Here is a 22942-nt window from a genome sequence, read left to right as displayed (position 1 = left end):
GGGGTGTAGTGGGGGGGTAGTGGGTGGGGGGGGGGTGTAGTGGGGGGGGTGTAGTGGGGGGGGGTAGTGGGGGGGGTGTAGTGGGGGGGGGTAGTGGGTGGGGGGGGGTGTAGTGGGGTGGGGTAGTGAGGGGGGCGGAAGTGACAGCGCGCGGCGAGACACCCCGGGATCGCTTCCGCCTCCATCACCGCTCCCAGCAACAGCGGCGGCAACAACCTCCCCGCTCGCCACCACCCCCACCCCCCCAGCTCTCCTGTCTGTCTCTCTGTCTCTCTCTCGTGAGGCACTTCCACCGCGGGGAGCCTCACGCCAAGCCGCGCCGCTCTTGCCGACGCCTTTCGCGGCCTCCTCTCACGACGTCGTTGGTCGGTCGGGCGAGAGCCGGGCCCAGGTCGCTCCATTTTGTCGCCTCCAAGCTCCTCCTGGGACCCAGGCCCCCCGAGTCGGGTGACCCCGCTCTCTGCCCGTGTCTTGCCGCCCGTCTTAACGTCTCGCTCCTCGTCGGGAACGACGAAGACGGCAACGACGTCGACGAGGAGGAGAAGGCTGCGGAGTGCGACGAGCTACGAGACGCTAGGCCTACGTGGGAGCCTGCGGGCTTGCCTGAAGGGGCTGCCCGCACTGCACGCAGCGCGAGTGGGCGAGAGCGATCCGAGCCCGTCTCGGTCGACCGATCTCAGCCGATCTGATCCTGGCGTGGCCTGATCCGACTCCACGCTTCTATCTCAACCCGATCCCACGACGCGACACGATCTCTGATCCAACGCAGCCGAGGTTCCCTTTCGTCATTACCCTGACAGCAGCCCGATTGTTGACCTCATTTGACCTGACCTGACTTGACCTGACCTGGTCACAGACCCAGTGTGGTTCGACCTGACCATGCGAGCCCCGAGAAACACCGCGGGCTTCGTGTTCGTGGCGCTGTCTCTCCTCTGCTGGACGGGTACGTGTGTTGGTGGTGGTGGTGATTTCTGTGTGCGTGTGCTGTGGGCTGTTTTTTTTATTTGTCATCGTCGTTGGCTACGGTTTGGTTGTGTGTCTTGTGTGTCGTATCGTGACTCGCCGTGAAGATTGAAAGACATTTCTATTTAGACTTTAAATAAACCGACATCGTACGTTGCCCTTTCCTTATCGCTGTAGTTTCTAGTTGATTTGCATATGAGATAACCCATCATCACTCTCACGTCTAGTTCTGTTGTATTATTCGAAATGGCTAGTGTTGTATATCCATCAGTAGTGTATTATCCATCGATATCAAGTTTCGGTATTCGTATATGTTAAAACTGATTACTGCACGTCTAATTTATTTATATGTTTTGTATAGTCATTACTGTAATTGTACCTGGTTTATTGTCATGTGTATGTTGTATCCTCACTATTGTCTGGTTGTTTGTAAGCACGTGTCACGCGTTATTAGTATGTTTTTTAGCACGACTGATCTATTTGTATCGTTTGTATCACCCTTATCAACTATAATTGTGTATGGCTATTTTGTTATACTGTAAAAATGTTGTGCCATTACTAATGGTTGGTATGTATGTCCATATCTGAAACGATATCATAAACAGCACTCGTGCTTCGGTGTATGTTGTATGTGTTGACTGAGTGCTGATGTGTGCTAATGTGCTCGTTCATAGGAAGACAAAGGCGATGTTGGCCTCCACAACCATACTGTTATATCTGAACAAAACTATACAAACTAATTTATGTAATATAGATTTTAACCCATAGATTATCTATCGTGTACATTATAGTAAAATGTATACGTGTCTTTAACAAAATGACATTTAATGAGAATGGTAAGGAAAGGTGGCTTTAATTAAACCTATACTGGTCTACATACCGTAATAGTTCATTGGACCAGACAAGAAATGTTCATAGTCTTTGATAGTACTTTATATATGGTAAATAACAATGGTAGGAACTTTATCAAATGCATATTTATTTGTTCAGTAGTTAACTTTTATTGACCATCATATACAAAGTACTGTATATAGCAGGCTAATGTTTAGGAACCGTTTCCCCTACTTTGAAGCAGAGACGAGAAAGATTGCCTTGCTGCCTTATAGGGCTTTCGGTGATATATTACAGTGTGGTGCCAATATCTTCCCTGCCCTATGGACCATTACCGTAAACCAAACGAGAATATTTCGGGCTAACACCACTCGAATAACGAGAAGAACCAAGCTGTGATGCCTCCCGGCGCTTTTGGGCACAGAGGCGCGCAGGGGTCTATTCGCTCGTCAGGCACTTTACGTCACAAGTCTCGGGGCTGTTTTGTCGTCCCTGCTGTCATTGTGTTCATGTTCTATGCAAAGGATGTTGGAGGTCAGCCGCGTGTGTGTGGGGTTCACACCACAGCAGGCAGAAAGAACCACCCTCTCATCCCTCTCGGGTATTTGTTCTCCTGTTCTGTGCTAGCCGAGAGCTATTGTTGAATATACCCACACATGACCACACCATGAGAAAAATAGCAGCCTTACTGCGTAGCTATATGAATGTTATGGTTGGTGGGTTGCGATGCTAGGGTGGTACATTGGTGTGAGCTCACCGGGCTCTGGACTTGGCAGCCTGATTTCGATTCCCAGCCATGGCCAACTTCGGTGTGAGTGATACCTGAACCTGCCTTGGAAACTCCCTGTCCTTAACCAACCCACACAGACCAGTGTGATGAAGTGTGATCGAACGACCCCCATGACCCGTGGTGGAGGTGCCATCTTTCAGCAGTGGATTGACAAAGGCCCGTCGAGATACCAACGGGGTGGATTGAGAATATTGTCCAAAGTTTCAGTTGCTGACTAGAAATGTAACTTGGTAAATTAAAATCAGGAGTTCATTGCCGTTAGCCTCTTGCACCGACTGCTGGTAAATGCTGTGTAACACAAAACATGTCACATGAATATTGACATTTGAGAGAGTAAGCTCGTGAGGTCACGTGTCGGGAAATCTAGACGTAAGTGAGATACATTCCATCTTGCAAAACTCAATTTACGTCAGAGTCCCTAATCCACACAAGTCAAATGTTCTCTTGCTCAAACAGGTTTTGGGTGTTGCCCATTTTTGTTCACAGTTCTTCGTCACTGGTTCCTTTTTTGTGGTGTAGACCAACCTCCCCCCACATGGCTTGACGATTTTTCATCATGCTGGTTTAGCGCAGGTTGTTAAAGGCAGGTGGCATAGAAGTGGGAGTATAGAAGTACAATCCAACTATAAATTTTAGTGCACTGCACTGTGGTGAAGGTTGATCATGGGAAAAGTTGGCCCCGAGTTGGGTGTGAGGTAGCCTAATAATGGTGGTACGGTTTAACTATTGATATTAATCTCTAGGGAGCATTGGGTGTTATTCCCTCTTATTTATATTGAGCTTTATTTGGTGAGTCCAGTTTCCGTCCACTTACCAAACACTCCTAATAGGAATTGGCCAAAAATCCCAATGTAGGACCCCCCTGAAATAGTCTAAATTATCATTGGGACTTTCCTAAATAATTAAAGGGTAATGCACAGGCTTACAAACGACAGTTTAGCAAATCTACATTGCCTTCTGACTAAAGAGTAAAATCAATTATATTCATAATACAATTTGTGTCATACAATGCTTGCTGAAGTGGTGGCACAGTGTTTAGTGCATTGTATTATGAATGTGACAACCTTTGTTCACGTCCCAGCCATGGCTAACATCTGTGGCGAGTGATATCTGAACAATTCTTGAGTTCCACATTCAACTCAGATTGATCAGCATATTAAACTAGTTTTATACAATCCTCGTGATTGAAACAGCATGGGGAGGCCTTCATCCAGCAGTGGGTTGACAAATACTTATAAAACATATTTTTTTATGAATAGAATGCTTATACTTACATGTCTCATTTATGAAGCAGCAAAATGACAGGCTTTCTTCCCCTACACAGTATTGACCTTGCAGTTCCTGACAGAAGTGATTTGGTCACCATTCTTAAGTCGGTTGTCTCGGTCCATAAAGGGTTGGACTTGCCTAAGGCTGGCGTCTTGTGTATTTACACGTGAGGGCCGTGCAAGTTGTAAAACAGAGGAGAGATATCCAACCCTTAAAGTAACCTTTTAAACCAGGAAGACATCAGCACCATAAATATCACATACGTACAGTACTTAAATATAGGACTGAAAAAAATATTTGTCGCTTGGTCAACATGTGCAGGAGAGATCTCGGAGGATCTTTTAATTCTGCACCATATGTTTTAATGCCACAAGCCTTGTGTTGTCATTGGTGTTTTTATGAGTGGATTTGAATGCATAATGGATTGGCACCCATTCAGGATTCACATTATTTATAGATTGGTGTTTGTAAAACTGTACTTGCGTATGTCTGTGTTGATCAAATGTGGGGAGCGGTAGCATTGTGGTTCGCCCATCATACTACAAACAAAGCATCCGGAGTTTTAATTCATAGCCACGGTTAACATGGTGGTGCATACACATCAGCACTGGGGAGACAAAAGTGGCTGGTGTGGTTTTTAGCCACACCACCCCCTCGAGCACTGTGCTGTCCTTCATAGGTGCTCAATAACAACACCTTCCCCAACAGTCTGTGTCTCTTTCGGGTGGTGTTTTTGTGTTGATCAAAATGATCTTGTGTCAAAATGAGGGAGTCCCATTCAAAGCAGAGCCTGTGTTTCAGTGACTGCTACTCTTATTTGTTCTGAACACTTAAGTGGCGGGTGTCTTGTGTGTGGTGGTGTAGTGTGGCTGGTACAGGGCCAGTAGCATCTGGCAAGCAGACACTCTTGCAAGCCACACTTACATAAGTGCCTTTGGCTTGAAAGCCTTTTCAAATGCTACATCTCCGTAGAAGGGTTATCATCAGCAGACACCTACAATTGTGTAAATGCACCTGAACTAATGTTTTGTGTCCGTAGAGTGTTCCTTTAGCTAAAACAATGAATTAAAAGATGGTGAACTAATGTTTTGTGTCCGTAGAGTGTTCCTTTAGCTAAAACAATGAATTAAAAGATGGTGTGAAAAAAGGAGCAACAGGTCAGTGTTTGGTTTAAAAGGTCATTGTGAGGGTGCCTATGCTGATGCGTAATGCACACGTGGTCCCTCCGTCCTGGCTATAATATGTTGCTTTTATGCATTATGGATTTTATCACCAATTATATTTATAACGCCCTTCTGCTATTAGTGCTGGAGGATAACACCGTGTCAGGAAACAGCTGCAGACTATGAAACCGCACAATTACACTTGGAATCAATTCGATAAGCCTGTTTTACCCAGAATTAGATGGTTATCCTTCATGCATTGTAAGGAGTAGGCATGTCATTCTTTTTTTAAATCCCTCTTCCGTCAGTTGACACATGGCAGCTGTCTGAGACTTAATGAACCCATTCCAATCCTTTCTCTGGCCTTGGCATTTGCCTCTTGTAGGTCCTCTATGCTGACAATCCACCTCTTGTTTGGACAGTTTCTGCTTCTTCCTTCAACTACATAGCAGTGCCAGGCCACTGATAGTTGTTATTTGTTGGCCTCAGTTCTTCTAATATATCCAAACCAAATAGGTCTACATGTTTCGTATCTTCTAAACTAGTCTCCTGTTGGGCTAGCTGATTCTTCCTTAATGGACAAATCAACCTTTACTTAGCTACTTATGCTCGGTGCATGTGTAAGAACCAATTATCGATTCATGGCAATTATTATGCAACTTTTGTACCCATGTTACCTTTAGATGTAAAAACAAGTTACACAGAACAGCCAAGAAAGAACCTATTCTTGAATAAAATTGTGAACCTGAATCATGTCAGTTCATCAGATTGCATTGGGTGAATCGTCACACTGCTAATAATAAAAGTTTTTCAGCATGTCGGTCATCCCAATACACACTTATAAACTCTATCCCAAAATCTTCTTGGTTCTTTTGGTAAAGTCACGTAGAAGGGAAATAATAAAATAATAAAAATAAACCAATTAAATCATTCTCACGACGTTTCGGCCACAACGCAAGCAGCCGTCCTCAGGTGAAGAACAGGTCTGTCGGAAAGACAGCGTCTGAATAACTTTCCGACAGACCTGTTCTTCACCTGAGGACGGCTGCTTGCGTTGTGGCCGAAACGTCGTGAGAATTATATTTTATTGTTTTATTTTTTTTATTTTATTATTTCCCTTCTACGTGACTTTACCGAAAGAACCAAGAAGATGAATCCCTGCAGTCACGAAAGCTTTAAATCGAAATATATCCCAAAACACTGGGACTTAGGCTATAAAAAGTGCAGTTTATTAAGTGTATTTCAGATAAGACCCATTCAGCTCGGCAGATCTTTTTCGATGGCTACCCGGCCAAAACGGCTGCTCTGGTGCCAACCACATTACTGGGAAGGGAGGATTTGCATAGAACAAAAATAGGGACAATTTATTAACATGGATAATAAACAAACCAGAACTATATACAATTGAAACCTAGCTAGTAATCCAAAATAACATTATGCAGGGCACTTGTGAGAAACTGACATGGCGTTATTTATAATGTAATTTCAAACCAGCATTCATTACAATTGCATTTCCTATTTTATATTGACAGTCTTTCAGAAAATGGAATTCTCACTGCAGTCACAAATAATTTTACAAAGGGCATTTACAAATGTGGCTGTAATAGTCATGTTCGCAATGACCTCAATGCAAATAAAGATACGCAAGGTCGTAATATTGAGATCTGTGATCAGTCCATTCCACAATTTAGGCACTGCAATTGAGAATGCCCTTCCTTGCATTTGAGCATGAGTCCCTAGTGCGATGTGTGAAAAACATCATCACTCAGGAGACAAAGGTGGCCAGGCGTGGTGCTGGCCACCCACCCCTTCATGTGCCTTCATAGGTGTTCGCAAACAGCACTTGTCCTCATAGTCTATTAAAGGCTATAGGGGTATATTTGTCTTTGTTGTGGTTTAACATAGAATGGATGAGACAAAAACTTCCTGGTAGACTGAGTCCACAACGTGGGTGGAGGAATCCACGGGCATAATCACATGTTGCTACCCGCTTTAAAACAGGATGATTTCAGTGGTGCTGGGCTCATTCCTGTCTCGCAGACTTTATACTTTCTGAGACACAATGTTGTTTAAATTCAAGTAAAGGCTTTTGTTTCAACCTAGCTTCAATAACAACGGAAGCAGCCCCATTGCATTAAGGTATCAGGGACACACAAACATCTGTTCCCTTGTGAATACGCATGCACTGAATTAAAAGAAGTCTTTGTTTTTTGGGTCCTCAGCTGTGTGCAGCACAGAGCTGTATTGTAAACAAGCTGTAGGCGAACGCGGTTGCTGTACAACAGCAGCGATTCATTTACCAGTAAACGTTGCTCCCATCGTAATTCGACACAGCTCCACATTATGCGGTTGTGACTTGTGTGCCATGAAGGGCAGCGCTATTTTAAATGCACTCCGCACTGTCTTGAATGGGCACTTTCTTCTACTTATTGTTTTTATATGTTGGGGGGTTGATCAGCAATGTTTATACGTTTGTGCCACGATTGACGAGCCAGTGAATGGCTTCAGGAGTAGCCTGGTGAATGTCTGAAATGCTGGCAGCGAATGATAGTGGGCAGTGCCGTGCTATGCGCTCCACGGTTCAAGATTAGTGACCACAGTCCTGAGCTGTTCTTAATTTACCACTGGTGTAGGAGGGAACCACATCTGTTGTGTACTTTTGCACAACGGGAGGGCGTTTCGTTGTTAAACTGTAACCATGTGTAACACTGCTCTTAAAAATGTTTACGTTAACAACGATAAAACGGTTTACCCATGGCACATCACGAGAAGGGAAATAGAATCAAGGATACAATTTATTGAAAAATAAAAGGGAACGGGAAAGAGAAGAGCAAAGAGAATGAATGGGAAGTAAGAGGAAAATGATGGAAAAGAAATGGAAAATAGAACCACAGGGTGTGGAAAGATGAGAGTATGAAAGTAGAGGCTGCTTCAGGGCCTCATGCTGCACCGAGCAATGTCTGTTTTTATAAAAGGTCATGATTCAATGGGGGTGGCCGCACACAGGTCACGTGATTTAGGGGAGGGATTCACCTCATGTCAATGTATAGATGTGCACCGCTGTTTAAGTCTCTCGTCACAGATAGCACCAGGCCAGGGCCAGCGTAGTAGGATGGAGAGTATATTCTTGGTTCTTTCTGTAAAGTCACGTAGAAGGGAAATAATAAAATAATATTAATATAATATCAGAAAATTTAATATTTATTATTTCCCTTCTACGTGACTTTCGATAAAGTCACGTAGAAGCGATATTAATATAATATAAAGTCACGTAGAAGGGAAATAATAAAATAATATTATTATTTAATGTATATTACTTTGTCTATTACATTGATAAATGTAATATACAAGGTACAACACGTCAAAGAGGGAAAAATACAAGCATTTCAGGCCCGCCACTTCATACAAGCAAGCGACAGAGTCAAATCAGCTTACTCATGTACATGTAGACCAGACGTTTGTTCATGATGCAAGTTTGTACCCAGTCGGGATGCAACAATACAATTCGGTTATTAAAATAAAAATGTACTTTAATAATACACACATCGAGTCGTGTGTCTCAGACTTGATTACAGTATTTATGACAAATGCTCATTAAAGATAATTTTAGCCTTTGCCATGTTGAACAAGGCAGAATAGGAAAGAGATAAAAAAAAAATATAAGCACATTTGCAAATGATACACTATTAACAAGGGAAATGAGCATAGATACTTGAATTGAATCGTGCCTCGGAATCGTGACAATCGATTCGCTGGGGGTTGATTTGTTAGAGACCTCGTACATAGAGTGGCTGATGACTAAATCACCTGGAATGAGCCCCAATCTTGGCAGATCTCGGCAGCTAAGCGGGCTCGAGCCTGGTTAGTGTTTGAATCGGTAGCTTAGATCGGTGCAGCAAAATCGATCAATTAGTTGTACTTCAATTTTCTCACATCTATGCTCTGTTTCTTCACCAACCTGCACTGACCAGCATGGTGAAGTTTGCTAAAATGAACGCACATGGTCTGCACCGCAGTGGATTGACAAAGGGCACAGTGAGTGTCACTTCATTAGTGACAAGGCCTGGGGTTTCTGTTTCTCTCGGTTTCTTTGTCTGCTGTAAAGGTCACCTCATCACCATAATTCCCACGTGTGTGTTATTTTCTAACAGATCTTCATGCTTCCAGTCAGCCCAGTGAAGTTCTACTCTCCAGTGCTCTCCGGACATCGTCCCGGCAGCTAATGCCATGGGGTCAGTACACTGTTCACACAAACAACTCGGCATAATAGAAGATGCTATGTTAATATCTCAGTGGCAGAGGAGGGCTTTGCACACTGCAGTCTATAACTTAACAACCTCCGTTCAAGTCCAGCTAAATGGCTGATGTCAGTGGAGAGTAATATCTGAACGAGTCCTCCCCCCACCTCTTGCCCTTCATCTTAATCAACTCGCACTGACCGTTGTGGCAAAGTTTAGTGAAACAACCTCCAAAACTGACGAGGCATGGAGAGGCCTTATTTCAGCAGTGGTTGGCAAAAGGGTTGTCATGAGCGATCCTGATTAATTCAGTGCTGGATAATTCACCGCTGTCTCCCAAGATCCTGTATTGTAATAATGCAACGAATACCTGCACTCGAACTGATTTCATCGCTCCATCTCCTTGACCATTTGTAACGTCGTATCGTTAAATATCTGAAATGTTTGTCAATTGCTCCCCCAGCGTGTGGATCAATGATGGAGGAGATGAGCGGGCCCTCGGGCGTCATACACAGCCCTGGCTGGCCCACGGCGTACCCCGGCAGCCTCAACTGCAGCTGGTTCATCCGCGCTCAGCCGGGACACGTCATTACCATCAGGTACGGGACGTGACCGCTATTAGGAGAGGGGGGGCAGCGTCTCACCGGCGGCGCGTGCTCGTGCGTGGGAGAGACTTGGACAAGGTGGCAGTTGAGAAGCGAGGCAGTAATGATGTCGCAATGATGCGGCGTGTCCTCGAAATAACGTGGGCACATATACCGTGTCTCCCGTACCTCTGATTGGCACTGTTGGATACGTACGGTGGGAAAGACATTCTTTGGGTCTTTCGGTAAAGTCGTCATGACGATCGCTTGTGTTGTGATCGAAATGTCGTAGTTTTTGGTTTATTTTATTTTTATTAATTTTAACCTATCTACGTGACTTTACCGAAAGACCCAAAGAATATGAATTCCTGCAGTCACGAAAGCTTTAAGTCAAGGTGGGAAAGACGTTCAACATTCACACATGGGTAACCGTGTTGTTTGGGAGTGCCGCGGTGATGAGATGTTAACTCCCTCGTCTGGTATGCAGGAGGTTGTGGGTTTGATTCCAACCCTGATGCCTGTGTATTTGGAGTTTGCCTGTTGTCCCTGTGGTAGCGTGGATTTTTCTCCACATCCGCCAGTTTTTACATCCACATTTAGAAGCGTGTTTAAGAATATTTGGCTGGTATAAATTCCTACACGATAAGCCATTTCATTGAGCTATCATTTGTAGCCAGTCGCTTTTGAAAAAGCTATATAGCTCAATTGACCTTACTTGGTCAAATAAAACAGTGTTTTATAGTTTTTTTGGAGAACAGCTCATAAATAGAAAATAAATTGGAGACTAAAAAATCTCACTCCTGAAGCTCAAACATTGAACAGCAATGTTGCCTTGTTATCTGCGTCTCCACGCTGAGTGGAAACGTCATGAGTTATCCAGGTTTAGTACTTTACAGTAACCACTGGCTCGTTTAGTTGTGCTCCAAAATTGGCTTTGAATTTTATTTGGTTTAATTGGTGGGTCCTACCTTTCTTTTATTCGCATTTCATATTTTTATAATCTTAAAAGCAATATAAGTAAATTACAAGCTATAAACATGCAAAAGTTGGTCGTTTTAGTCAACTGGGTTTCAGTAAGGAAACTGGTATACCAGGGCAACTGCTATTGAAATAATAAAACATTTTAAGGACACACTGTGCTGACTATAAATAGTATATAATTAAATTGCTTACTTTCACCTGTTAATAATTAAAAGGCAGTATGTTCTGGTCTGTTTAACACCATCCTTAAGGGAAATAATATGGATCCAATCTCTGACCCTTAAGAACAGGTTCGCAGGTTTGCTTAGCGTTTCTGTGAGGTCTTGGGGTGGGGAGGGCAAGGTGGGGCTGACTGTCCTGGTGCTTGTGCTGCTGTGCCTCAATCAAATATTGGAGGAGGGAGCCCACTCCTTGTGAGTAGTTGGCTGATCTTCTTGGTTCTTTCAGTAAAGTCACGTAGAAGGGAAATAATAAAATAATACAAATAAAACAATAAAATAATTCTCACGACGTTTCGGCCACAACGCAAGCAGCCGTCCTCAGGTGAAGAACAGGACCTGTTCTTTTATTTTTATTATTTTATTATTTCCCTTCTACGTGACTTTACCGAAAGAACCAAGAAGATGAATCCCTGCAGTCACGAAAGCTTTAAATCGAAATTTAGTTGGCTGATGTGCCATCGTTTGAGGATGCTGCGGGAGAGTGGAGGCAGTCGCCCTCCCAAAAACAGCGAAGGCAGAGGAGCGACGCTCACAACAACGAGCGACGTGCCGGGCAGCTAAAGTGCAGAGTTGTCACTCACAGTGGGCAGCACAGTTGGTGCTTCTGCTCGTCATCTCAGTCGGTGAACCCATGGAACCTGGGTCTGTTCTGTGGCCTCCTGCCAGCAGGCCTTGGACACTTCACGTGGCCTCAAAGTGCACCTAGAATGGCACAAGCGCCATGGTGACGTCACCGCTACTTTGGTGAACGGCGGTTATGTTAAAATTTGTTTTGAAGCTTTGTGAAAAAAATAGATTGTAAATTGAGGTCAGGTGTGCCGCTAAATTATATTCTAGGGACATTTATGTATTGAGGCTCGATTGTATATATTTGTGTGATGGGATATAGCTGAAATTCCATAATTTCTTGTAACTATGACGATTTCTTGTGTTGCAATTGAAACGTCGTGATTTATTATTTTTCCAACTACGTGACTTTACCGAAAGAACCAACGAGTATGGATTCCTGCAGTCATGAAAGCTTCAAATCAAGATTATACTTTTTTTGTAACCGAAGCTTCAAGCTTAGGTCGGACAGCTCCCAGATTCGCCCCTAATGATGTGCTGAATACATTCCGATCGTAAATGACTCGGAACAAAAAAAAAACCCGTCAAATAAAATTTGGTTCCACACTTAATTTTGCCCAACGTCTAGCTTTGATAATTAAAATATCAGTATGAATGTCATGGGGCAAACATTAATCTCGCCGGCAGAGTGGGTGAGAAAGTGCTGCCCTGTACTATGTGGACCAGGTCATTTGAAAGGATCTCAGAGGTAACTCTGTTACCGTGGGCCGTTCACTGCTCTGTGAGTGATCCGAATGGTTGCTTTGTCTCATGATGCTGACAGCACCATCAAGATAATGTTGTGGATTTTTTTTTAAGAATCGATTCCCGTGTAAATCTTCTACTCCAAATCGCTTACAATTCATCACCGCATGATTCCAATCGCAACGGCGACTACTCGTGTGCGAGCCGTTTGGATGATGGTGTGCGCGTGTGTTGTGTTTTTTCCCGGCGGCAGCTTCACGGGCTTTGAGATGGAGGGTTCCGAGGGCTGCACCGCCGACTGGCTCATGCTGGGGCCGGGCAGTCGCGGTGCGCACGACTACCGCGCGTGCGGGAGCGCGCTGCCGCCGCCCTTCATCTCGCCACGCGACCACGTCTGGATCAAGTTCCACTCGGACGCCTCGGCCTCCGGGTCCGGATTCGAGCTCCGCTACGTCACCAGTGAGTCCTTCTCCCCCGGCGCGATCATTTGTTGTCACTCATCCATCTTATTGTTCTGCCGCTTGGCTTAGAAAGTTAACGGCAAAGCAAGGACTGCAATTCATGACTGAGCTGCAGAGGTTAACTTCGTGTGTTGGACCGAGCATTGTGGCACATGAAATTCCACACTTTGGGGGGTAGGTGACATAGATTTGTGGAAATTCCCAACCATTCTGGGCTGCAAGGCGATTAGGAATAAGTATGCCATTGGTGTGGTAAGTGGTGTGGGCCGGCCCTCATTCAGAAGTGGATTTACATAAGGGCGGTGTATGCCCATGTTCATGAGCGTTCAGCAGCAGAAACTCAACAATCCTTCGACCAAGTGCACAAAGACACAAACCAGATGGCCTGGCCTATTTTGTGCACGCCACGTAAACGTTTACAGTTGCAGTGTGTGTGTGCGTGCGTGTGTACCTAAGCATTTCTGTGAGGTCCAGGGGGAGGGGACATTCCTCAGCCTGGATAACAACATGGGACAAAGTGGGGGTGACCCTGCCGAGGCTGCGGTGCCTCAAATATTGGAAGAAGTCACCACCTATGAGTGGCTGGCTGAGGTGCCATCTGTTGAGGAAGTATTGAAGGCAATCCAGAATTTGAGACCAGGAAAAGGCACCGGGCAGAGATGATCTCCCAAGCGAAATGCTTAGGGGGAGGGTGGCGTTTGTGCACAGACTGCCCTACATGACATAACAGTCTGGACCACTGGACGGGTTCCGCAGGATTGGAAGGGATGCCCTAGTGGTCCCCCTCTTTAAGAAGGGGGACTGCACAGACTGTAACAACTACAGGGGCATCTCTCTCCTCGGTGTGCCGGGAAAGGTCCTGGCAAGGATTATTCAACATCGCCTTGCTAGGCATACTGAGGAGAGGCTTGCGGAGCCCCAATGCGGTTTTAGGAAAGGGCGGTCCTCCTGCACAGATGCCATATTTTCTGTCCGTCTGCTACAGCAGAGGTGTAGGGAATTCCAACAAGACCTACATCTCTGCTTTATTGATCTGGTCAAGGCCTATGATACCATCAGTAGGCCTGGCCTCTGGGTTGTTATTCATGCTTTCGGAGTCCCTCATCCTCTGCTCACGATCATTAAGGACCTTCATGATGGTGAGCGGGCCCGGATAAAACTACGTGGCCGGGAGTCGGAGCCATTCCCTGTACACCTTGGGGTGCGACAGGGATGTCCTCTGGCTCCCACATTTAACATCTATTTCGACCACGTAGTTCGTGAAGCCTTCAATAGCTGTACCGGAGGAATTTCCATCTGGTACAGATACAATGGGAAACTGATCGATGCCCGGATGCGGAAAGGGATGGCTCCCTATTGCTCAACCATGTTATGTATGCCGATGATCTGGTAATTGCTGCTCACGCAGAGGAGGAGTTGGAGGTGCTGCTGCTGAACCTGGAGCTTGCCACCAGGAGGTGGGGCCTTACCATCAGCCCCACCAAAACTAAGCACCTGCCTGGGTATTTTGTACAAATCGGACATTTCACCCCCACAACTCCCAATTGGTGATAGGGCAGTTGTGGAGAGAATGGAGAGTTTCCCATACCTGGGCAGTGTGCTCATGACTAGCTCCGGTTTAACAGCAGGTCTCACTCCGAATCAGTCGAGCGGCATTATCTTTTCATCGGTTGCGTAACGCTGTGTGGAAGTTACCTGGTCTGTCGCTCTGCATGAAGCTTCACGTCTTCCCGGCCACAGTCATTCCCTCCCTTCTCTACGCTTGCGAAACGTGGACCCCCGTAATGGAACATCTTCACTGATTAGAAACATTTAGGCTGGCCTGCCTACGATCCATCCTGGTTTATCCAGGCTGAATTGTGTGAGGAGCTCACAAATCCTTGAAAGATCTGGAAAAAGTCCCATCGGTGAGCTCCTCTGGCAGGCAAGGCTACATTGGCTGGGTCATGTAGCCCACATGCCCAGCCACCGCATGCCTAAACAGCTTTTGTTCGGCCGGATCGAGGGGGCTAAACGGGCGCGGCACGAGCTAGAGAAGAGATGGAGTGATGTGGTAAAGGAGGATGTGGAGCTGAGCGGACTTGCCAATGACTGGTACCAGCGGTGTCAAAATCGGCCTCTGTGGAGGAGGCCCGTGAAGGACGCTACTGGGCAGTTGGAGGCAGTCGCCCTCCAACAACAACGGAGGGCGGAGGAGTGACGCTCACAACAACGAGCGGAGCGCCGGGTGGCTAAAGCACAGCAAGTTGGCACAGTAGGGGGCACAGGTGGTGTATCAGCCAGTCGTCTCAGTCAGTTGACCCAGTTGCACCTGCGTCTGCCCCGTGACCTTCCAGCGGGCGTTCGACACTTCACGTGGCCTCAAGGTGCACATAACCTGGCACAAGCGTCATGGTGACGTCACCGCCACTTATTGGCGAATGGCGGTTGTTGTTGTGAGTACCTGTGGGGAGCAGTAGTGCAGTGGTTAGCGCGCTGCACTCCAAACCTGGCGATCTGGGTTCGATCCCCTCTCATGGCCAACACCGGTGACCATTATCTGAACTGGTCCTAGACCTCCCCTAAGTTAACCCAGCCTCACATGAGTACCTGGTGCGATGTGTAAACATTTCCACTCGGGAGAAAAAGGCGGCCGGGCATGGTGCTGGCCACCCACCCCCTCGTGTGCCGTGTCGTCCTTCATAGGTGCTCGCTAACAGCACTTGCCCAAACCATCTGCTAAGGCTATGTGGGGGATCTTTGTCTTATGTGTGTGCCTGCAGGTCTGCTGCAGGCAACTCAATGCCCGGACGACCAGTTGCGCTGCGCGAATGGGCGGTGCGTGCTGCGCACCTGGGAGTGCAACGGACAGGACGAGTGCGGTGACGGATCAGACGAGCGTGGCTGCAAGCCCAACGTTGCACAGGTGAGGTCCCCCCCCCATCACCTGTCCAGCCACAATGGCCTGGCTGAGTCCCCTGTCCCATAGTCCCAGGTTTTTTAATAAGTATAACCCGTAAAAACAAAGTTTTTCACTATAAATCCTTTATATGCGTGGCAGCAAACTTAATATAAAGGATTTAAAAATATATTCGCCTGTGGAGGACGCGGTGATCGATCCCGCGACCTTTGGCATGGGAAGCGAGGGCGCTACCAACTGTGCTACTCCGCCACGGCCTGTGGAGGGGTTACGCTCTGGGCTCTTACACTGTGACGTTCAGCCAAAGCCATGAATGAGTTCTATTTGAATATATGTAAAATAAAAAATGTTTGCCTAAAAAGTGTAAAATTTTGGGAATTTTTTTTCACGAACATTAATTGTCTCGCACAACGAGTCTGTGTGGAAAATGTCAGCTCGATTGGATCACGGGAAGTGGGTTAAAAAACGACCGAAAGATTTGCACGGTCGTAAGCAAGCACGCAAGCAAGCACGCAAGCAAGCGAACTTAATATAAAGGATTTAAAAATATATATTTTGCAGAGGGATGTACGTTCCCTCTTGACCGATGGTTAACTCTTGAGACGGCGTTGCATTTCTTGAGTGGTGTCCCCACTGTGGCCGCATTGTCAGGCTGCTCAGTGTGAACAGAGTTTCTGCTGCTGTCTGGTTTTGAGACGTCTTATGTCGGCGTTTATCTGTGTGTTTCGGCCGATTGCACTATGCGCCGTAACCCTATCAAGTTAATATTAGTACGTGCTATATTTTGTAAGTGTCAATCGTCTAAGGTACCTTTGTTAAAAAGAAGAGAGAGCGACACATAGCTTCAAAGTCTCTTCACATGTGTGATTCATTAAAATGGAACGCGCGACTCGGTAAAACAAATGGTTTTTGTACTTAGGTGCTTGTGCTACGTTGCGATTTGTCCCATGAGGTCGGTGTCCTTTGTAAATGACAAAAAGACTTGACACGTACCTTCAATTGCATCGTTGTAGCACTGGTGACATTGCTGGCAATACTTGCATACAGTTTAATATAACATTTTAGCAGACGTGTCATTGGAGTGTAGTAGTTGTGCATTGGACTACAGTGTTACAGTTTTCTTTTTCATTCATGAAGCCTCATACCCTTGTTGGACCGTATGAGAGACAACCTCAGTGCTGGATGATCCACCAACCCCTTGCTTACAAAGCGCTGGATCACAGGCATGCCCCATCGCCACCACGCCTGGCTCAACCCACCGTCGCGTCCTAACAATCCCGCCCTCTAACCGACCGACCCGTTGACCTCCCCGTCGCAGATTGGCGGACCAGAGAACGCGCCGTGTGGGTCGCACTGGCTGCGCAACTTCTACGGCTGGTTCAGCTCTCCGCGCTACCCGCACGCGTACCCCGCGGGCGCCAACTGCCGCTGGGTGATCAACACGGACGACGCTCGGCCGCTCGTGCTGCTCTTCGTCGACCTGCAGCTGGCGCCGGGTTCCACCGACACCCTCGAGGTGTTCGAGGGCCTCAACAGTGGCAACGACAGCGACGCCGGTTTTGGCAGCGAGGTGGCGGTCAAGCCGCTGGTCCAGTTGACGGGGCTGAAGCGCTACGACCTCCCCGTTAGTGTGCAGACGGCGTCGGGCCAGGTCGTGGTGCGCTTCTTCTCCGACCGGCGCTCGAGCTCGGCGCGAGGGTTCAACGCCACGTACCGCGTGGCCGGGTACTGCCCGCCATTGCAGCACCCATGCGGCGGAGGTGAGTGGGGGTGGCGGTGCCATCCGCGGTGAAATGAACGTGAACTCTGGTCGTGCAACAAACTGATGCTCTGAAAAATAGCAACGTAGTCAAGCGGTGTGCCTACCCCCAGCTTCAAACAATGGAACGAGTCAACAGCTTCTCCATTGTACTAGTTCCCCACAAACATGAAATTGGATGGATATTAAAACTTCACCATCCTGTAAAATGTTGTGTTTCCTCCATAAAACTTCATCACCCCTATCCCGAATGCCAATCAGCAGTCCCCTGTTCATGTACTTGGTTTATTCGCCTATTATCATTCCATGTGGGCCTGGCACAGATGGTATTTTACATAGCATGAATATTTTTCACGAAAGAATATCCACACATATAATACCAGCTTAGATAATGACAAGTATATCCTCATGATCAGCTATGGGTCGATCCACAGTTGAGCTCAAAAACATCAGTACACACATACTGCCATGCTTCTTGTATAGTGTTTGGTTCAGGAATATCCTGTAATATACAGGATTTTTTGGCCATTTTGCCTCTGCCCCAGTTGTAACTTTAAGCCTCCGAGCCTCACCCATGGGTACGCCTCTTCCTTTCGTTCACTACACGGTCGTAATGTGCGTATGTATGTTCAACTTCTTTCGCGTCGTACATAGTCAACCGTGCTCATTGGAGGTGCGGGGTAAGGACGACAAACTGAACACAAAAAACTCTTCAAAAGAGTTGAGTTTTAGAGGCATGACGTGATGCAGTAGACGGGTGCGATGGATTTTGACAGGTTTGACATCGTGTGTCTCTGCGAGCAGGTGGCTCGGACGGCGGCTGCTATGACGACTCTCAGCGCTGTGACGGCCACTGGGACTGCGTGGACGGTCGAGACGAGGCTGGGTGCGGTCAGTGCCCGCAGGAGCAGTTCCCCTGCGCCAAACCAAGCCTCGGCTCTGGTGAGCCTCTCCCCCACTTTAGCTCCGCTAGGGGCACAACGTGTGTGGTTAGATGTTATATCTCCCTCGCCAGGTATGCGGGAGGCATGGGTTCTATCCTGACCCTGCCGCTTCTATATTTGGAGTTTGCAACGTTTTCCCCGCGGTCGCATGGGTTTTTCTCCAGGTTCTCCGCTTTTGCCCTCCACGTTTAGAAACGTGTGTTTAATTATTTTGCTACTCCTATGAAATTCCCACGTGATGATGATATTAGCCTCTTCGATGAGCCATCTTGTGTAACCAGGTCGGCGGTATAAGTGCGTACACCGCAGCTGGTTGGCAGACCACTTGTGCTCATGTCAAGTGTGGGTGCTCCCACCTCTTCCGAGATATTTGGCTCGTGTGGAAGAGTTGGAGAAATCAAGGGTTTCTTTAGAACTCGAGTGAAAGCACTTCTGCCAGTAGACGAGTGAGCAAACAATTGCAGGGTGGCTGCACCTTTACTTTCATGAATACATCTATATATAATCTTATTTATACAAATGTTAGCTGTCGAAGCATGAACATTTTGTAAAAAAAGAAATTGTCTAACTTCTCTCAGGCGCCGGCACGAGCTGCTACGGTCGCGCCGAGCGGTGCAACTACCAGACGCAGTGCCCCGATGGCTCGGACGAGCGGCACTGCCTGTCGTGCCAGCCTGGCACGTGGCACTGCCACAACGACCGCTGCATCTTCGAGAGCTGGGTGTGCGACGGGCAGGACGATTGCGGCGACGGCTCGGATGAGAAGGAGTGCCCGCTTGTGGTGCCGCGCCGCGTCATCACGGCCGCGACCATCGGCGGCCTCGTGTGCGGCCTGCTGCTCGTCATCGCGCTTGGATGCTCCTGCAAGCTCTACACGCTGCGCTCGCGCCAGTACAGGTGCGCCCTCGTTCCTACGTAGCCATCGCGCAAACTCTGGTCACCCTCACAGCAGCAGCTTTTGGCTAGCCATCGAAAAAAGATGGTCACTGTGTCGCGTGCTTTCAGATGCACTCCTGCAGCCGTCTGGAACGTTCTTCCGATGTTAGGAAGCGACTGGAGCTATGCACTTTTAAATCATCTCGATTGAAAGATAGTTTCTTTAGAACTACTTTTTGTGTTTAGTTGGCCTTCGTCTGATTAGCATGGTTGGCTATGTACGGTTCCAAAGAAGTTCAAGATACATAAAACCTCCCAACCTCTAACCCGCCTGTCGCCAGCTTGCTCATAGCCATTCGAAGACACTTCACCGTTCTCCTTCTTTCACATGGTGAGGAGTTGATCGGCAAGGTTTACATGTTCATGTTGAGTTTGGTGAAATGGTGAACGGCTTCAGTGGTACGCCGATGAATATCTGGAATGGATGCCAGCGAATGATCGAAGTGAGCAGTAGTGCGTTATGCAGTCCATGGGTTTGAGATTGTGGGTAATTTATATTTTTACATGGCCATTGGGGTAGGAGATGTTCACATCTGCCATGCGATATTTTGATGTGGTTTAATACAGGCCATTGATTGCAGGGTAAATTGAAACTGGACTATGAGCCACTCTCACTTGCTCTCACGTCTCATTCCCACGCCTCATTCCCACGCCTCGATCATACGGAATGAACAAGATGGCACAAAACACTACAAACGAGGCAATGCAAGTGAGACAACAAAGGATGGTTTAATGATATCAACCACGATTCATGTCATTCGAATCTCGGGTGCGGTTTAATCTTCGTGACATGGCTCACGAACGAGGCTTGAGTGACTGTTCCCCCGTCACCTTGTGCAGGTGGTTCGACAGCCCGCTCACGCGACTCGATGCTGAGCTGCTGTGCCGCGAGCCGCCCCCCTCCTACAGTCAGCTGATCGCACAGGGCCTTGTGCCGCCCGTAGAGGATTTCCCCGTGCACACGCACGGTCAGGTGAGCGCCCTGCTCTGCACTTTCCTGTTACTTACTGTGTGACACAGGCAGCCTCGCCGCCCTTTGCTTTGTGGTTATTCATTGCTACTAAAGGGCAGATTTTGTTGTCCTTCCCCCGCACCTTCGATTAGTACGGTTGGCTGCGTACGGTGCGAAAGAAGTTCGACAAAAAATACATACATACCGCCCGTCTTGTAGATGGCTTATTGTGACACACGACACTTTACTGCTCCTTACCATACACTCATCACCATGGCTTAAATTCAGCTGGGTTTGTCTCGCTCGGCAACCCATAAAATACTTCTCCATCCTGTACACCACAACCAGCATGCCTCTTGCTATTGCTGTTGCTGATAGTCACATGCCTGCTTGAGTCTGCCAGCGACCTCGTTAAATGTTTCTCTGTGTGGAGGATACATCCTGTGTTGTTTTTTTCATGTGATTTGAGGCCACATGAGTCCTTCTGCGATGAAACGGCCCACCAATTCCATGTATCCATCACTCAAAGCATCTTAAGCAAAACCAATAATGTACTCGAGAGGAATAAATATCCATCTGGCATAACTATTTCTAATTTAGCGTGCTCAGTCACTTCTGTCCACTGCAAGGGCTTCTTGCAGTGACAAGTAACTGAGGTGTGCATGTTAATGTGTGGTTGTTCTCTAAAGGTATTTGAAAGTCCCATTCAGGCCTCGGTAAGGAAAAGGTTCCCCAGCCCTGGTGTATTGAGATCTGATCTTGACATCATTCAGGAATGAAGATGTTGAGAATAGATTATGAGATTGGATGCTGATATTACATTCTGGAATTGTGTTGATAATAAAGAGCCGATATTGGAGGCAGGTGTTTTATATTCTATGTTGCTATCCCAGTGTGGATCTCTAGAGTCTTAGTAATGCACGTTTGTGTTGTATTCTTTGCTGGAACAAGGTTTTGATCTGAAAATCTTGATATTGAAGGCTGGTATTATGATTTTCTCTGCTGGGCTTTTAATAATAATGAATCCACTATTGTTAGGGTTTTATCTAGCAGTGGATTGCCAAAGCGTTATGCATTATTAAAGTAATTTATCCAGAAAGCCTCACTCTGTAGAAATACTTTTTGTGGAGTTTCCTGCAATTTCTGTGTTTAGCCTTTTTTTTGCTTTTGCGTAACGTAATGCATAACAAGGAGATGACACTCGCATATCCAGACAGCTGCATCTCTGCCACCTCAAAGTACAATGGGTTTGGGAGTTTGACAAATCTGTGTTATCCACAACCCTAACTGCCAGAGCATCGGAACACATGCGCGTGCCACCATGCCCGGTGAAATCACCCAGAATGCACCCGATCTGGTGCGATCTCGAAAGCCAACCAGAGTTGAGCCTGGATAATGCTTGGATGGGTGACCATGATGCAAAATAGGTTTTCATAAGTCTTGCAGGGCTCCATTGTGGGAAGCAGAGAGCAGTGCTTCCAAGTACTTTGTGGTACTGCTATGGGTTGACGTCTATGCCCCTGCGTTGACCAAACCCACAGTGACTCTTGTAATGGAGTACAATCAATTAACCCCACAACCCTCGCAGTGTGTGGAGGCCCTCTTTCAGTCATGGATTGATAAAGGGCTGCACCTTTACCAGCATATCTCAGGAATAAGTTTCGCAGGCTGGTGATACCATAGGCTGGCATTGTAATGTTGTGTACGGGGGTAAGATGAGGTGCTGATCTGCGTGCGTGTCTGTGTGCGCTCATCAGGCCTCGGTGCTCGAGAGCCTCCGCTTGGCCATGCGCACGCAGCTCGGCCTCTCCGTGGCTGTGGGTGGCGCCCACTCGCGCCACAGCCACCGCCGCGGCCGGCTGTGGCGCCGCCTCCGCCGCCTCCTGCGCGGCTCATCCCGGAGCAGTCGCTCCGGGAGCAGCCGGCGCCACCACGGGGCGGGGAGCTCCGGCCGGGGGGGGCGACAGCGGGGAGACGGATGGGCTCGGGGAGGGCGGCCCGGGCTCGGGGATGGCGGGCGCCGGCCTTGACTCGCTGGTGTCGAACCTGACTGGCGGGGCGGGCGCAGGGGTGGGCAACGGGTCGCGCCTGCAGCTGCTGCCGTCCGACGATGACGACAGCGACGCGGAGTGCCAGGACGGCGCGGAAGTGCGCGGCGCCGACGCAGGTCCCCCCGGCCTCTCCTCGCCGCTTGGCCTGCTGCACAAGCAGCCACCGACTCACTTCGTCGAGGCCGCAAACGCCGGCACGGCCGCAGCAGCAGCAGCAGCAGCAGCAGCGCATACAGCGACCGCCGAGGATGCCAGCATGTTCGATGCTGCGCGGCGCTCCCGCTCCAGGCCGACCGCGCTCTGCGCGCAGGCCGCCAGGGCGCCGGTGGCCACCAACGGCCGAGCAGGCGTGGACGGCGGCAGGGGCGGCAGCCCCAGCGGCAGCGGCGGGGGGCTGGGCCCGCTGAGCAGCGTGGCGAGGATCCTGCGCGCGAGGATCGGGAGCCCCCTGTCGCGACGGCGCGGGCCCCCTTCGCCCGGTGGGGCGGCACCGGACGCGGGGGAGGCAGCGGCTGACGTGCCGATGCTCATCGCCATGGAGGACTGCATGGGTGGAAATGGTAGCGGCGGCGGTGACGGCGATGGAACG

General features: G+C 48.1%; 1 protein-coding gene across 1 annotated transcript; it reads left to right on the top strand.

Annotated features, from left to right (window-relative positions):
* The first annotated feature begins 148 nt into the window (after window positions 1–148).
* LOC144723310 (low-density lipoprotein receptor-related protein 3-like) lies at window positions 149–22428 on the top strand. Its single transcript, XM_078601949.1, has 10 exons — window positions 149–943; window positions 9168–9248; window positions 9718–9853; window positions 12605–12810; window positions 15575–15717; window positions 17030–17471; window positions 18275–18412; window positions 18993–19311; window positions 20191–20323; window positions 22060–22428. The coding sequence occupies exons 1-10, from the start codon at window positions 880–882 to the stop codon at window positions 22330–22332; spliced, it is 1935 nt and encodes a 644-aa protein (XP_078458075.1). The 5' UTR covers window positions 149–879; the 3' UTR covers window positions 22333–22428.
* The last annotated feature ends 514 nt before the right edge of the window (window positions 22429–22942 follow it).

Source organism: Lampetra planeri, chromosome 17 (assembly GCF_965212315.1).
Source record: "Lampetra planeri chromosome 17, kcLamPlan1.2.h2, whole genome shotgun sequence".
In the NCBI taxonomy this organism is placed as follows: domain Eukaryota; kingdom Metazoa; phylum Chordata; class Hyperoartia; order Petromyzontiformes; family Petromyzontidae; genus Lampetra; species Lampetra planeri.
This window is presented reverse-complemented; position numbering and strand designations above follow the sequence as displayed.

Coding starts and splice junctions, on each gene's coding strand:
- LOC144723310 (XM_078601949.1), top strand. CDS start 880: ATGCGAGCCCCGAGAAACACCGCGGGCTTCGTGTTCGTGGCGCTGTCT. Junction 944..9,167: donor GTCTCTCCTCTGCTGGACGG/GTACGTGTGTTG, acceptor ATTTTCTAACAG/ATCTTCATGCTTCCAGTCAG. Junction 18,413..18,992: donor CAAACCAAGCCTCGGCTCTG/GTGAGCCTCTCC, acceptor AACTTCTCTCAG/GCGCCGGCACGAGCTGCTAC.